The following is a 17,404-nucleotide window of genomic DNA, read 5'->3' on the forward strand; positions in this document are numbered from 1 at the left end:
TGATGGTCAGAGTGAAGTCAGTCTGATGTGCCGTTGCACTAAAACAATCTGAAACTCCGGGCTGGCGTATTGTAGTATCATAAATTAAGAGTTTAGGAGCTTCTCCAGGTTTCTGAAGGTACCAGTCAATATCATCACCTATAAGTGTACTGCTTTTACATGTGATAGAGACAGTCTGTTCTGGAACAACAGACTGAGATCCAGGAGACTGAGTCAGGATGATTTCTCCTGATGAACCTGGAAAACATGAAAAAGAGCAGAAGGGTTATTGAGACAAATGCAGTTTGGAGAAAGATGATCAACATCCAGACAGAAGAGTATCATTTCTTTAACATGGAGAACAGATGGAAGAAGGTAAATGCTGCTTGTTTCAGTGTTTCTCCATCATAGCAGAACATCATTGAGGTGAACCTGGTTGCATCCTGAAGCAAAGTTTTCAGAAGAGAGTCTCACCCTGAACAAGGAGCCCCAGGGTTGCCAGAATCAGTGACATCATTGTGCTGTTAGCGTGTCAGTGGCTCTGAAAGGCCTGGACAGCCACTGATCAACACTGGTCTCTTAACAGCTGGGAGCAAAGAGGCAGGACACATATGCAAACACACAGAGTCAGTCAGCTGTAGCTGTCCTCAACATATCATGGTGTTTATCACACAGTGGTGACAGCATAAATTATTTATTTGTTTCTCTACATAGTGGTCCATGAAAGAATGCTAACATTTTGTCACTGAAAAAAAAATCATTTGGCTTCCTCCAAGTAAATACAGTTGTTAATGTTTGTGAGAATTTTTTAATATTTATAGTGTGACATAAAAAGGTTTCACACCAGGACACTGATGTCGTTTTGCTAGTTCATTGTCTTATCGAAGGGATTAACATTAATTTAAACACATTTGAGAAAATGGAAAGCTCCAATGTCTTCAATTAATACTTGCTGTAAATTTGAAAAGCAGAGGAGAGTACACGGAAGAGCTGCTTCAGTTACTGTCCACATTATTAACTTGAGGAAGGGAAGCTGCAGGTTTTTTCATGTATAATTGAATATCATCTGTGTAGAAGATGATTTTACTATGGTGTTACTTGAAGAGGATGTTTGAGATTTTTATATGTTTTACATATTTTTTAAAGTTTAATTGTTTAAGTGTTCAGATGTTTCTATTTTATCATCTGTTCAATCTGCCCTCAGAAATATAGGTGTCACTTTTGAACAGACATTGACTCTTGAGCAGCATTTGAAGTGTTTGATCCACCTCTGTATTTTTCAGTCAAGATACAATATAAAATGTTGTGCAGGTGTGCCTCAAGCTAAGATGAAGATTTCACTGCACTTATGTATTTGTCCATTTACTCTGTTCTTACTGTTTTGCCATGTCTTTCACATCCATGCATCACTAACCAGTGGTCCAGTGGGCTGTCATATGGCCTTTGACCAGGTCCTTAAAAAGATCTCATATCACTGTCTTCATTTTTGTTGCTCGCTTCCTCCTACAGAAAAAATCCAGTTCAAGAAACTTGTGATCACTTTTAGAGGTCTACACAGTCAGGCACCCTCCTACAGTATATTAATGATGTTATACAGGCCTTAACACTAGGAGGTCAGAAACGTCTCATGATCAGGGCTTGTTGGTTTTCAAAGTATTGTTATACAACAGTTTGTGTGGTGTCTTGTGAAAACTCACACACGATGGTTTGTATCATATCTAACAACTTAGTGCTTAAAGTTAAGTTATGTATATTAGGTTTAGAAAAGTAAATGATGCAGAGTGGCTCTCTATGGAAATGCTCTGACTGACTCCAACAGGGACTTGGATTACTCTGATGATGCTGACTATCAATGGATCAATCACTTTATCAGAGTATTGATTAGGAATGTGTTACTTCCTTTTTTATAAAAAGCTTTGGTTTGAGTTGGATGAGTTGATTTACTTGCAGAATATTATGATGAATTCCCACTTATTCACAGCCACACAAATCACCATCACTGTGGGATGTATTCAGACAAAATGTACTGGTAGTCTGCAATAAACATAGGTTCATGATAATTATATATATCAGGATTATTAATGGCAGGATTTATAGGACAGTTTTCCTTTGGAATTTTTACATTTATTTAAATTTGTTTTACTGGAGGAGAAATTAATACTGCTTATAGATGTTTGAAGTTTCACATAGAAAATGTTGGATTTCTATTCACAGTTTGTGAATCAGTCTCTAAACGGTTAAACCAGTTATTACACAATCTGGGTAAACTGGGAATATTTTTGGTGAGTTTGTTTGTGTCAAAGTCAGAGAGCCGTGTCTCTCTACAGTGAGAGGTTTTTGTACGGCGGCTCAATGACTTTGTATCACTGTGGTTGACTTTTGGTGGAGGAACCAGACTGGATGTTGGAAGAAAGTCACATGTTTAAAATGTTTATTTTTTCAGCAGCCATGTTTTCTTTATATTATATATTTAACAGGCAAGAAACAGTAGTTGCCTTTCCATTTTGTTTTTAGACATGTTTTGCATTAAAAGACAAAGTTAGCTTTTGAATGAGAAAATCAAAAGTCCATTGTAATGAAAATAAAACATGAAGCTAGAAGATAAATCTTTATTTCTTACTTAAATGGTTAAGTTTCATCTTGAGGGCTTGTAGGTTTACTTCAGTGTGTCAAAGTCAGAGAGCCGTGTCTCTCTACAGTGAGAGGTTTTTGTACGGCGGCTCAATGAGTTTGTATCACTAGGCCCGTTTCCACCGCAGGAACTTCGGGGTAATTTTATGGGGCCGGGGCCGTTGGTGCGTGTCTCCACCGCAGGAACCACCCCCGAAGGACCTTTACAGGGGCTAAACAAGTCCCTGCCTCGGGGTAGGTACTCAGAACAGCCCCAAAAGACTCCTGGCTGGGGCTTGGGGATTACTTGGTGCTGATTGGATATACTCAAGGAGGGATGTTACGACAACAGAAAGCAACAAAATAGCCGGCATTTGTAAAACTCAGCAGACAAGGGTTAGCTCGTTCATATAGCTTCCGCTGCCATCTAAAAAAAACCTCACTAAATGGCCCGTGAAAAAAATATTTTTTCCAGCGGTTATCTTAGTTACAACATGATTGAGCTAGTGTTGGGAATAGAATGATGTTATGTGTTTTACTATAAGTTGTGTTTCACTATATAAGTTTTAGATGTGTGAACAATGAGAATACTGAGATGATTTCAGCTGATCTGAATGTGTTTGCTTTGCAGAAGTGGAGAAGTACAGGAGAGGAAGAGACATGAAGTCTGAGGAGCACATACCGCAATGCTTAGATAATTAGTTTCATATATGGTAAAAAGAATAGAAAGTGATATACAGATAGTAAGGTACAGCACGTGTAGGGAGTTGTGTTGTTCTCTTGTCTTTCAAAACAGGAACCACGCCCCCACCGCCAGCGGGAAGGAGTCAGATTAACACGAGGCAGGGGCGTGGTGTGGTGAAGGAGGAAGTGGAACTGCCAATGAGAAGAGGACAACGCCTTGCATGCACAATGACACTCTGTTACGCTCAAATATACTGGGTCAGGGAAAGGACAGGAGGTCAGACTTCGTGAACTGACACACCTTTGTTGTTCGTCAGGGACGTGAAGTTGAGACCCAGAGCTCTGTAATTTTATTCCTTTACTGCTTAATAAACTACATTAACTGAGACCGAATATCTTCTCCTGTTGCTTCATTAAAGAACACGCAGGACTGAGCTCACACATAGCACATTGGAGAGTAGGATGAGACTCTTAGTCCATCACTAGCAAAGCAGTTTTGTGTTGATATGTGTGGTATTTATTCAGTTTTGGGAAGTCACGATGTCTAGAAAGCATCAGTGGCTGCCGCTGGCAGGGACAGCTAACAGCAGCAGCAAGCTAACATCAGGACGTCATCTGTTAAAAGCCTCCCGTTGTCGGATACGACATGAAACTACTCCAGTTAGCTCAGTCAAGTTGTAACTAAGACATCCGCTGGAAAAAATATTTTTTTCACAGGCCATTTAGTGAGTTATTACAGAGACCGCTATTGGCTAACGGCGTCCCTACGTCGCCCTGGTCAAAATGGTCACGCAACGATTACGTCACATCCAGAGCCCGTAACTTTACAGGAACCTTTCTCGTACTCTGCTCTCTCAGTGGAGACACGGCGGTTGAAAGGGCCAAGCGAGAGGACATTCCTGTAGTAGTTCCTGCCCCCCAAATACTACCAGGAACTTCTTCAGTGGAAACGGGCCTACTGTGGTGGACTTTTGGTGGAGGAACCAGACTGGATGTTGGACGTAAGTTTCTGCACAAATACTAGATAAACTGTTTTAAAGTTATGTTTAGAAGTCTATTTTGTAATGTCTGCAGGAGATAAAAATGTTTTAATTTTAAAAGTAAAACGTAACTTTTATGTTTGAAGTCAGAGCAGCTTTAATCAACATTTCTTTGTACATTTTCATCATACTTGAAGTCAAACAGGTTGAAATGTAAATAAGATAAAACTGCAAACCAGTTTTACAAATGTTTATCAAGATTATATTCTTAATGTTCCACCTCAGTGATAACTATTTTTTTCTAAAAAATTCAGAATCAGCTTTTTAAGAAAAAACAAACAGTGATTGATTCATGTGGTTTCAACTTCTGAAAATCTTTTGAACAGTTTTAATGAAAATTGACATCAACATAAAGAACATTTGATTGTAGGTAGTGTAGTAATATATGCATTTTTTATGCTTGCACAAAAAAAAATGTAAAATGCATTTTACTAAAGTAATGTATCGTCAATGTTTGGGAGGAAAACGTTTAATAATTTGTCTAAATTCTGATATTTTATGTCCAGTGTAGTTTGATATATTTGAGGTCATTCTGTATGATGATTCTCTCTGTGCTGATTTGCATGAGAGGCTTCTTAAAGGGAAGTGAAACAATGTGTGAGTGAGTGACTGATGGAGCAGAAAAACCATCTGACAGAAACTCCTTAAAGGAGAAAATCAACTCACACAGTAAAGGTGTCCAAGTGTCTGATGGTTGATTGACAGCTGTGTGGTCCCTGTCCTCTAAGCTGATTGGTGTCTCCTAGGTGATGTCCGTCCCACCCTGACCGTGCTGCCCCCCTCCAGTGAGGAGCTGCAGCAGGGGAAGGCCACGCTCATGTGTCTGGCCAACAAGGGCTTCCCCTCAGACTGGAGTCTGGCCTGGAAGGTGGACAGCTGCATCAGCAGCAGCAGCTGGGAGGAGAGCAGGAGCCCTGGGGTGCTGGAGAAGGACGGCCTCTACAGCTGGAGCAGCACCCTGAGGCTCCCTGCAGACCAGTGGAGGAGGTTGGGCTCTGTGACCTGTGAGGCCACCCAGGGCTCCCAGACTCCACTCGCAGAGACACTGAGGAGAGACCAGTGTTCCCAGTCCTGACCTGACTCACTGGGACTCTGCTGCTGGTTTTACTCTGCTACTGCTCTCAGTCTGCTCTCTGTCTCTCTCATGACGTTTCAGTGTGAACATGTTCTTGCTTGTGTTGATGGTTTCAATATCTCAAAGCAATAAAGATTTGATCAAATGTATCATATGAGTGCCGTCATGTGACTTCATTTCTAGGACATATGTTATATATTAGGAGCATTACTCAAACTAATGCACAAAAGCCACAATAGTAATGAGTCTTACTTTTCCAGACTAATTTTAATGGGTTTCAGACTGTGGATAATCTTCTACTGCAGTTGCCATTATAGATCAATCAATTTATTTTAGTAACAATACACATGGTTAGACCATCTTAATAGTAAAACACAAAGCTCTTTGTTATTACTGATGTCGGTCCTGGAAGATATTTCACCTGTTTGTGTGTTGTTAAATTCCACCTAGAAATTATTGTGCAGATTTTAATTCAAAAGTATTAACTGTCAGAGGGTTTTTGGGATTAGAAATAAAAAGCAGTGTATCATCTGCATAAAGTCACATAACATGAATCTAGTTTGAGATTTTCCATTATATCATATTCAAATGAGACACAGTAACTTCATCAAAGGACATGATGTGAAAGAGATGAGAGGACAGTCTCTGTCTCTTAGTGTCTGACAGCAGATTCAATACTTATATAACACACATATTTGTGTAGATATAGTTACATCAAGTCTGTCACTTATCTTACTATATAATGACAAAAACTCTGTCTGTGGGTGTTTGTGTGTCTATTCCATGTTTTTCTCCTCACTGACTCGGTCAATCCATGTGAAATTTGGCACAGTGGTAGAGGCTCATGGGAGGATGGGAACGAAGCAATTTTACATCAGTTGGCCTAAGGGGGGCGCTATAGCAACCGATTGAAATTGCAAACTTTGAATGGGCATATCTAATGCCCTGTATGTCGTAGAGACATGTAACTCTGCACAGAGAGGCCTCTCCTCATGAGGAACAAATTTGACTCAAGAACCCATAACTTCCGGTTATATAGATTTTCCGCCATTTTGAATTTTTTGAAAAACACTTAAAATCAATCTCTTCCTAGGAAGTTTGACCGATCTGCATGAAACTCGGTGAACATAATCTAGGGACCAATATCTAAAGTTCCCTCTTGGCAAAAGTTGGAAAACTTACTAAAACTGAGCTTCTACAAGGCAATGAATATTGTGGAGGGCATGGCTCATCACATAAAGGTGTATAACATCTCAAGGGTTTCACCGATCACCACGCAACTTTGTAGGCATATGACCACACATAATCTGAGGGGACCCCTCCATTATTGACCCCATCAAACAAAATGGGGGCGCTAGAGAGCTAATTTCTTATCTAGGTCTGACCGCCATATCGATTTTTACTAAACTTGGTAGATATGTAGAACAGGACGCCTCAAGGTGACTGGAGTAATTTAACTCTAATTGGCAACTGGGTGGTGCTATAACAACAGAAAAATGCTTAAAAATGGCTAAAAGGTGACCGATCGCTGTGGCTCCCCCTGTGGCCGAATGTTTTTGTTTTTTTTCTAATTTTTGGTATGACTAAGTCATGGTATGGAATGCTGTACATAATCATGGAAACTGTCAGTGTGTCATTCTGTCAGTCCCATGTTTTTCTACTCACTGACGTGGTCAATCTATGTGAAACTGCACATAGGCATTGAGGATTGGCATAGGTAGAAGGTGACAAAGCTACCAATGAGTATGGACTAGTATCTCTTGTATTTTTATAATTCCAGATGATATAAAGCTATTTTTTCATAATATATGTGTACATTTACATGGGTAGCAGTAGCTCAGTCTGTGGGGCCTTAGCTTGGGAAATAGAGGATCGGATTGGAATGGGGACTGGAAGCTGAAGAGGTGTCATTAATCAAGGCCCCAATCCCTAACTTTCTCGGGGCGCCTGTCCACCGGCAGCCCCCTCACTGTCACATCTCTCTATTAATGTATGTGTATGGGTCCTGTTTGTGCATATGTCTGTATTTCTGGCCTCTGTGTATATGTGTGTGTGTGTGTGTGTGTGTGTGTGTGTAATCTGCAAAATAACAACAGAGTGAAAAACTTGAATTTCCCAGTGAGGGACTAATAAAGGAATGCTTCATATTGGACAGATGTGTAGGTAATATTTGGGTGACTCTTGATCATAAATGTTTCTGATGCTGATCTGTGTCTTTGTGTTTCCTTTTAGCCCTTTGGACCCTAGGCATTTCTGGGGTATTTTTACTGGCTTTACTTTTAAGCTCATATCACAGTCATTATAAAGGCTACATACACATGGTATATCCTGTTTGTTTGTTTTTCAGGACAATCTGGGCTAACCAGATTTGCCATCATTGCATGTCCTTCTATGTGCCTGTATTTTATATTAATTTTTATATCAATGAAAAAAAACTAATCCGTGTTACTAAATTCTTACATCGTGTCCCCCTCAATGTATATGGTGACTACGGCCCTGTCAGCATGCATTAGGCTACAGTTGTCTGGGTGCGCAAAGGTGAAGTGGCTGGTTTTGTCATACAAAGTTTGATGGAGTGTCAACTGGACAATATGGAGATATTTGCATCTTGAAAGCCGGACTACAAATGTGGATAGACAGGCAGAAACACACGCAAGCCTAAGACGTGGTAAGATACGATATTCCTCACTATATGAAGTGACTGATAACAAGATCTGTATAATGGATTGTAAAGAAATTCATCAGGTTTTTTTTTTGTAGACAATTGATCTGTATTTATAGTTTGATGGGATGACAGTACAATGATGTGTATGGCATAAATGGACAGCTCCGGTCCTGTACTTTCATGTGATATGCGTGGCATTTCTGTGCGAGCCTGCATTCGCGAGTAATCCATCCAAGAGTAATGTGTGTGCAAAGCTGTATGAAAGCTCTGTTATACATCATTTTAATGTAACTTTATCATTTTTTTCAGTTGTGAAAACATTGGACTACCGACAAGTACTTGGTCTTGTCCGGGGTCCATGTCATTGGTTCGACAGCCCATTGGTTCGACATCCTATTAGTCCGACTGTCCGTGGTGCTGAACGGCTCGCGGCGGGCGTGTGGTGCGCCGCGACCGGCTTGAGGTGAAGCAGGCTCACAGCTTATGTGTTTGTCACTTTCTTTTTCATTTTAACCCACACCATGATCTTTTCCTGACCCTAAACAGGTGTTTTTTGTGCCTAAACCTAACCAGACCTTAACCACAGGGCATCATGATGATTTCGGAACGGACTTCGGAACAATGGGATGTCGAACCAATGGGCAGTTCCCCTTGTCTGAAAGCTACGGTTCCGCTGTTTTCACGTGATTTCATGTGGCTTCTTGCTATGACGAACAGTCGCAAAGGAAATCAACAGAGAAGAACAGGTGTGAATTTGGACGCACGATGCGTTGTACGGGCCCATAGGGTTAATAGGATAAAGCTCAAATTGCTGTGATGCAGTATGAAGCTGAGGTCAAAGTCTTTTCTCATTAACCGTCCAAGCTTGGCTCCTCTTGATTTATTGGAAAATCAGATGAGAACAGGAGATTATAATGGGTTATAAATGATGGTGAGAAGCTGTGATCGAGAAATTACTTTGATTTCCACCAAGATCATTTTTTGTTGTTTCACTTGTTTTGATGAATGTTTCATTTGATGTTAAAGTAACAACAGTTAAATGTTCAATCTAACTGATGACAGTGTGTGTGTGTGTGTGTGTGTGTGTGTGTCCTCAGTGAAGTGTATCAGTCTCTGCAGTAGCTTCCAGCTGCAGCAGTCAGTTCAGTTTCTGTTCAGTCTGACTGAGGGAGGTTTTTGTACGACGCTTTTTCACTGTGTGAACAACCACTGACTGTTGATGTAGTGTCCACTCTGACAGTAGTAAACTGCTGCATCTTCAGTCTGGACTCCACTGATGGTCAGAGTGAAGTCAGAGTTTGATCCACTGCCTGTAAAACGACCTGGAATCCCTGATGCTCGAGTGCTGGTGCGGTAAATGAGCAGTTTAGGAGTTTCTCCATCTTTCTGTTGGTACCAGCCTAAGTAGTTAGAGCTATAAACATTCTGACTGGTCCTACATGTGATGGTGACGGAGCCTCCCACAGCAGAGCTGATTGCTCCAGGCTGAGTCACTGTGACCTGACCTCTGGACTCTGAGGATACAGAGACACAAACATAAAGCAGCATCATGGTTTTGTCAGCTTCATTTCAGAGGGACAGATGTTGATAGAGGAGAGGAGTTTGATTCTCTGGACTTTACCTGTGAAGCAGCAGCAGAGGAGAGTCCAGATGAGGACGGAGATCAAAGTCATGTTTTTGATGAGGAGGATTTCTGTGGCTTCTGTTGTCATGAAGGACAGCTGTCAGTCATCCAGTGTTCAACTCTCAGGACTATAAACTCTCCCAGAGCACTGGAGCATGGTGCTGCTGATGCAAAGTGGCTCTCTATGGAAATGCTCTGACTGACTCCAACAGGGACTTGGATTACTCTGATGATGCTGACTATCAATGGATCAATCACTTTACCAGAGTATTGATTAGGAATGTGTTACTTCCTTTTTTATGAACAGCTTTGGTTCGAGTTGGATGAGTTGATTTACTTACAGAATATTATGATGAATTCCCACTTATTCACAGCCACACAAATCAACATCACTGTGGGATGTATTCAGACAAAATATATTTTCATTTATCATAATCTATGATAAACATAGGTTCATGATAATTATATATATCAGGATTATTAATGGCAGGATTTATAGGACAGTTTTCCTTTGGAATTTTTACATTTATTTGAATTTGTTTTACTGGAGGAGAAATTAATACTGCTTGTAGATGTTTGAAGTTTCACATAAAAAATGCTGTGTATATATTCAAAGTTTGTGAGTCAGTCTCTAAACAGTTAAACCAGTTATTACACAATCTGGGTAAACTCTGAATATTTTTGGCAAGTTTGTTTGTGTCAAAGTCAGAGAGCCGTGTCTCTCTACAGTGAGAGGTTTTTGTACGGCGGCTCAATGACTTTGTATCACTGTGGTTGCCTTTTGGTGGAGGAACCAGACTGGATGTTGGAAGTAAGTCAGATGTTTAAAATGTTTATTTTTTCAGCAGCCATGTTTTCTTTATATTATATATTTAACAGGCAAGAAACAGTAGTTGCCTTTCCATTTTGTTTTTAGACATATTTTGCATTAAAAGACAAAGTTAGCGTTTGAATGAGAAAATCAAAAGTCCATTGTAATGAAAATAAAACATGAAGCTAGAAGATAAATCTTTATTTCTTACTTTAATGGTTAAGTTTCATCTTGAGGGCTTGTAGGTTTACTTCAGTGTGTCAAAGTCAGAGAGCCGTGTCTCTCTACAGTGAGAGGTTTTTGTACGGCGGCTCAATGAGTTTGTGTCACTGTGGTGGACTTTTGGTGGAGGAACCAGACTGGATGTTGGAAGTAAGTTTCTGCACAAATACTAGATAAACTGTTTTAAAATTTTGTTTAGAAGTCTGTTTTGTAATGTCTGCAATAGATAAAAATGTTTTAATTGTAAAACTTAATTTTTTTTGCCTCTCCTTCTTTATCATGGAGACTAAGTCAGAGCAGCTTTAATCAACATTTCTTTGTACATTTTCGTCATACTTAAAGTCAAACAGATTGAAATGTTAAAGAGATGAAACTGCAAACCAGTTTTACAAATGTTTTTCAAGATTATATTCTTAATGTTCCACCTCAGTGATAACTATTTTTTTCTAACAAAATTCAGAATCAACTTTTTAGGAATAAACTAATGGTGACTGATTCATGTGGTTTCAAATTTTGAAAATCTTTTGAACAGTTTTAATGAGAATTGACATCAACATAAAGAACATTTGATTGTAGGAAGTGCAGTAATATATGCATTTTTTATACTTGCACAAAAGAAAAAATAGTAAAATGCATTTTACTAAAGTAATGTATCGTCAATGTTTGGGAGGAAAACGTTTAATAATTTGTCTAAATTCTGATATTTTATGTCCAGTGTAGTTTGATATGTTTGAGGTCATTCTGTATGATGATTCTCTCTGTGCTGATTTGCATGAGAGGCTTCTTAAAGGGAAGTGAAACAATGTGTGAGTGAGTGACTGATGGAGCAGAAAAACCATCTGACAGAAACTCCATAAAGGAGAAAATCAACTCTCACACAGTAAAGGTGTCCAAGTGTCTGATGGTTGATTGACAGCTGTGTGGTCCCTGTCCTCTAAGCTGATTGGTGTCTCCTAGGTGATGTCCGTCCCACCCTGACGGTGCTGACCCCCTCCAGTGAGGAGCTGCAGCAGGGGAAGGCCACGCTCATGTGTCTGGCCAACAAGGGCTTCCCCTCAGACTGGAGTCTGGCCTGGAAGGTGGACGGCAGCAGCAGCAGCAGCAGCAGCAGCAGCTGGGAGGAGAGCAGGAGCCCTGGGGTGCTGGAGAAGGACGGCCTCTACAGCTGGAGCAGCACCCTGAGGCTCCCTGCAGACCAGTGGATGAAGGTGGGCTCTGTGACCTGTGAGGCCACCCAGGGCTCCCAGACTCCACTCTCAGAGACACTGAGGAGAGACCAGTGTTCCCAGTCCTGACCTGACTCACTGGGACTCTGCTGCTGGTTTTACTCTGCTACTGCTCTCAGTCTGCTCTCTGTCTCTCTCATGACGTTTCAGTGTGAACATGTTCTTGCTTGTGTTGATGGTTTCAATATCTCAAAGCAATAAAGATTTGATCAAATGTATCATATGAGTTTCATGTGACTTCATTTCTTGGACATATGTTATATATCAGGAGCATTACTCAAACTAATGCACAAAAGCCACAACAGTAATGAGTCTTTATTTTTCAGAATAATTTTAATGGGTTTCAGACTGTGGATAATCTTCTACTGCAGTTTCCATGATAGATCAATCAATTTATTTTGGTAACAATACACATGGTAAGACATTTCTAATAGTAAAACCCAAAGCTCTCTGTTATTACTGATGTCTGTCCTGGAAGAAATTTCTCCAGTTAAGTTTGTGTGTTGTTAAATTCTGCCTATAAATTATACAGAAGATTTTAATTCAAAGCTCTTAATAATAAGAGGAACAGTGTATCATCTGCAAAAAGTCACATAACATGAATCTAATTTGAGATTTTCCACCAAATCATATTTAAATGAGACAGAGTAGCTTCAACAAAAGACATGACATGAACGAGATCAAAGGACAGTCTCTGTCTCTTAGTGTCTGCCAGCAGATTTGACACTTATGTAACACACTTATATGTGTAGATATAGTTAAAGTGTCAATTATGTCTTTTGTATTTTTATATTTCAAGGTCATATAAAGCCTGTTTACATTTACATTTGCATGAGTGGCAGGAGCTCAGTTTGTTGGGACTTGGCTTGGGAACCAGAGGGTCCCCAGTTCAAGTGCCTGTACGGACTGAACACGGAGTGGGGACTGGGAGCTCAGGAGGTGCCACTGAGCAAGGCACCAAATCCTCAACTGCTCCCAGCACCTGTCCATGGGCAGCCCCCTCATCTCTCCATTAATGTGTGTGTGAGTGTGTGTGTCTGTGTGTGTGTGTGTGTGTGTGTGTGTGTGTGTGTGTGTGTGATCTGTAAAATAACAACAGAGTGAAAAAATTGAATTTCCCAGTGGGGGACTAATAAAGGAATGCTTCATAATGGACAGATGTGTAGGTAATATTTGGGTGACTTTTGATCATAAATGTTTCTGATGCTGATTTGTCTCTTTGTGGATCAAGTTGAAATTGCTGTGATGCAGTATGAAGCTGAGGTCAAAGGTCATGACCAAATCTTGTTCTCATTAACCGTCCAAGCTTGGCTCCTCTTGATTTATTGGAAAATCAGATGAGAACAGGAGATTATAATGGGTTATGAATGATGGTGCGAAGCTGTGATCGAGAAATTACTTTGATTTCCACCAAGATCATTTTTTGTTGTTTCACTTGTTTTGACGAATGTTTCATTTGATGCTAAAGTAACAACAGTTAAATGTGCAATCTAAATGATGACAGTGTGTGTGTGTGTGTGTGTGTGTGTGTGTGTGTCCTCAGTGAAGTGTATCAGTCTCTGCAGTAGCTTCCAGCTGCAGCAGTCAGTTCAGTTTCTGTTCAGTCTGACTGAGGGAGGTTTTTGTACGACGCTTTTTCACTGTGTGAACAACCACTGACTGTTGATGTAGTGTCCACTCTGACAGTAGTAAACTGCTGCATCTTCAGTCTGGACTCCACTGATGGTCAGAGTGAAGTCAGAGTTTGATCCACTGCCTGTAAAACGACCTGGAATCCCTGATGCTCGAGTGCTGGCAGAGTATATGAGCAGTTTAGGAGTTTCTCCATCTCTCTGTTGGTACCAGGCTAAGAAGTTAGAGCTATAAACATTCTGACTGGTCCTACATGTGATGGTGACGGAGCCTCCCACAGCAGAGCTCACTGCTCCAGGCTGAGTCACTGTGACCTGACCTCTGGACTCTGAAGATACAGAGACACAAACATAAAGCAGCATCATGGTTTTGTCAGCTTCATTTCAGAGGGACAGATGTTGATAGAGGAGAGGAGTTTGATTCTCTGGACTTTACCTGTGAAGCAGCAGCAGAGGAGAGTCCAGATGAGGACGGAGATCAAAGTCATGTTTTTGATGAGGAGGATTTCTGTGGCTTCTGTTGTCATGAAGGACAGCTGTCAGTCATCCAGTGTTCAACTCTCAGGACTATAAACTCTCCCAGAGCACTGGAGCATGGTGCTGCTGATGCAAAGTGGCTCTCTATGGAAATGCTCTGACTGACTCCAACAGGGACTTGGATTACTCTGATGATGCTGATTATCAATGGATCAATATATTTATCAGAGCGTAGTTAGAAATATCTCCATACCAATTTGATATATGTTTTACAACTTGATAACTTTTGTTTCAAAATGTTTGATTTAGGCACCTAAGGGCCAGCTGGAACATTTCAAAAAGTCTTTTATTCCCTGTTCCATGCAGGCATTGAACACAGAACAACTGCATCAGGGAACATTTATTTAATAAGAATTGCTTTCTTGCATTATTATAGAATTTATCTTCTGCTACCTCATCCATTTGCACAACTGTGTATTGTATGCTGAATACTCTGTATGTTTTTAAAGGTGTGCTGTGTGCATTGTATCTACCTTTGGTGCACTAGAAGCCAAAAACAAATTTCACTCAGTTGGACAATGTCATCATTCGAATCAAGTCTAACATCTTTTGTATTGTTTGAATCAACCGCTGGACAAAATTAACAAAAATTGCATTTAAATATAAAAAACATATCAAAAACATGCATTCTGGAATTCTGTGGCTCTGTGTTATTGTCAGTTTTCATGATTTTGCAACATCTCACAAACAGAGACTGATTTTGATGAGTCTGTTTGTCAGTGAGAGGTTTTTGTATGGCGGCTCAATGAGTTTGTATCACTGTGGTGGACTTTTGGTGGAGGAACCAGAATGGATGTTGGAAGTAAGTTTCTGCACAAATACTAGATACCATATTGTTATGTTTTTAATTCTGATTTGTAATATTTGCAATAGATTAAAAAAAACTCTTGTTTTGTTTAGTTTATTATTCATGTTTTTATTTCTTCTCCTTAACCATGGAGAGTGACTCACAGTGGCTTCACAAAATTCCATCACACTGGGATTTTTAAAAAAAGCTTGAAATATAAAGATGATAAAACTGCAAACCTGTTTTCCAAATGTTTTCTTAGATTATATCTAAATTGTCCTCCTAAATAATACCTGTTTTTAGGACAAATTCAGAATCAGTTGTTAAATATTGTTGAACAGAGTGAAGATAAAAGTGGGTATTAGAAAATGTGCAAGATCACTTCATTTTGTCATCGAGTGTTTTAGATTTTGAAAATCTTTTGAACACTTTTTTTAACTATGACTGAAATCCACATGAAGAACATTTGATTGTAATCTGTTTAATTTCTATTTTTGGTTCTGTTTCCACTAAATATCCCATTAATACGTAATGGTTAGTCAAGGTTTTGGATATGAAAGAATTTTTCCAAATTCTGATATTTTTTGTCCAGTGTAGTTTGATATATTTGAGGTCATTCTGTATGATGATTCTCTCTGTGCTGACAGCTGTTTTTAGACATATTTTGCATTAAAGGACAAAGTTAGCTTTTGAATGAGAAAATCAAAAGTCCATTGTAATGAAAATAAAACATGAAGCTAGAAGATAAATCTTTATTTCTTACTTAATGGTTCAGTTTCATCTTGAGGGCTTGTAGGTTTAGTTCAGTGTGTCAAAGTCAGAGAGCCGTGTCTCTCTACAGTGAGAGGTTTTTGTACGGCGGCTCAATGAGTTTGTATCACTGTGGTGGACTTTTGGTGGAGGAACCAGACTGGATGTTGGACGTAAGTTTCTGCACAAATACTAGATAAACTGTTTTACAGTTATGTTTAGAAGTCTGTTTTGTAATGTCTGCAGTAGATAAAAATGTTTTAATTTTAAAAGTAAAACTTATTTTTTATGTCAGAGCAGCTTTAATCAACATTTCTTTGTACATTTCAAACAGGTTGAAATGTAAAAAAGATAAAACTGCAAACCAGTTTTACAAATGTTTATCAAGATTATATTCTTAATGTTCCACCTCAGTGATAACTATTTTTTTCTAATAAATTCAGAATCAACTTTTTAGGAATAAACAAACCGTGATTGATTCTTGTGGTTTCAAATTTTGAAAATCTTTTGAACAGTTTTAATGAGAATTGACATCAACATAAAGAACATTTGATTGTAGGAAGTGCAGTAATATATGCATTTTTTATACTTGCACTAAAGAAAAAATAGTAAAATGCATTTTACTAAAGTAATGTATCGTCAATGTTTGGGAGGAAAATGTTTAATAATTTATCTAAATTCTGATATTTTCTGTCCAGTGTAGTTTGATATATTTGAGGTCATTCTGTATGATGATTCTCTCTGTGCTGATTTGCATGAGAGGCTTCTTAAAGGGAAGTGAAACAATGTGTGAGTGAGTGACTGATGGAGCAGAAAAACCATCTGACAGAAACTCCTTAAAGGAGAAAATCAACTCACACAGTAAAGGTGTCCAAGTGTCTGATGGTTGATTGACAGCTGTGTGGTCCCTGTCCTCTAAGCTGATTGGTGTCTCCTAGGTGATGTCCGTCCCACCCTGACCGTGCTGCCCCCCTCCAGTGAGGAGCTGCAGCAGGGGAAGGCCACGCTCATGTGTCTGGCCAACAAGGGCTTCCCCTCAGACTGGAGTCTGGCCTGGAAGGTGGACAGCTGCATCAGCAGCAGCAGCTGGGAGGAGAGCAGGAGCCCTGGGGTGCTGGAGAAGGACGGCCTCTACAGCTGGAGCAGCACCCTGAGGCTCCCTGCAGACCAGTGGAGGAAGGTGGGCTCTGTGACCTGTGAGGCCACCCAGGGCTCCCAGACTCCACTCTCAGAGACACTGAGGAGAGACCAGTGTTCCCAGTCCTGACCTGACTCACTGGGACTCTGCTGCTGGTTTTACTCTGCTACTGCTCTCAGTCTGCACTCTGCAATACTGTCACTCCCCATTTATCTCTTTCTTTCCTTCACTTACTCTGTAATTAAATCTTTCATTCATGAAATTTTGTTGCCTGCTGTACTTTGCTTATTTCAACACAATAAAGAACTTTTTCATTAAATCATATTCAATCTTTTTTTTCATGTGTGTTACTATAAAAGAAACTGATGTCTGAAGAGATCCAATCAACCCAGAAAGACTGAACTTAGATGTGGTTGAAGATTTTGAAATAGCTTATTACTGTCTTTCGAAAGGCAGCATGAGTTAATATCATGCTGTGTTTAATATTCCTGATTTTGAGAACAGCAAAACTACTAACTAGGTTTATGATGTGACCAGAATGTTTTAGAAGTGTCCAGAAAGTTTAATTAGTTTTAGTAAACAGAGTCTGAGAAGAATGAATTGCATTTAAATTATGAACTAGGAT

At 39.7% G+C, this 17,404-nt stretch overlaps 1 protein-coding gene and 1 gene segment (V, D, J or C); both read left to right on the plus strand.

The window, feature by feature from the left end:
• The first annotated feature begins 344 nt into the window (after positions 1-344).
• LOC144467431 (immunoglobulin kappa light chain-like) lies at positions 345-5,480 on the plus strand. Its single transcript, XM_078176014.1, has 3 exons — positions 345-354; positions 3,960-4,274; positions 5,060-5,480. Exons 1-3 carry the CDS (start codon positions 345-347, stop codon positions 5,386-5,388), a joined length of 654 nt encoding a protein of 217 aa, XP_078032140.1. The 3' UTR covers positions 5,389-5,480.
• A 6,032-nt stretch (positions 5,481-11,512) lies between these two features.
• Positions 11,513-17,101, plus strand: LOC144467432 (Ig kappa-b4 chain C region-like). The segment is given in 4 exon segments: positions 11,513-11,516; positions 11,668-11,796; positions 15,794-15,814; positions 16,580-17,101. Coding segments are annotated over 4 exon segments (483 nt in total).
• The last annotated feature ends 303 nt before the right edge of the window (positions 17,102-17,404 follow it).

This window comes from Epinephelus lanceolatus, chromosome 16, assembly GCF_041903045.1.
Source record: "Epinephelus lanceolatus isolate andai-2023 chromosome 16, ASM4190304v1, whole genome shotgun sequence".
Classification (NCBI taxonomy): Eukaryota; Metazoa; Chordata; class Actinopteri; order Perciformes; family Serranidae; genus Epinephelus; species Epinephelus lanceolatus.

What these genes read in the sequence shown, in the direction of transcription:
- LOC144467431 (XM_078176014.1), top strand. An exon ending in AACCAGACTGGATGTTGGAC is followed by an intron (nt 4,275 to 5,059) that starts GTAAGTTTCTGC and finishes GGTGTCTCCTAG; the next exon opens with GTGATGTCCGTCCCACCCTG.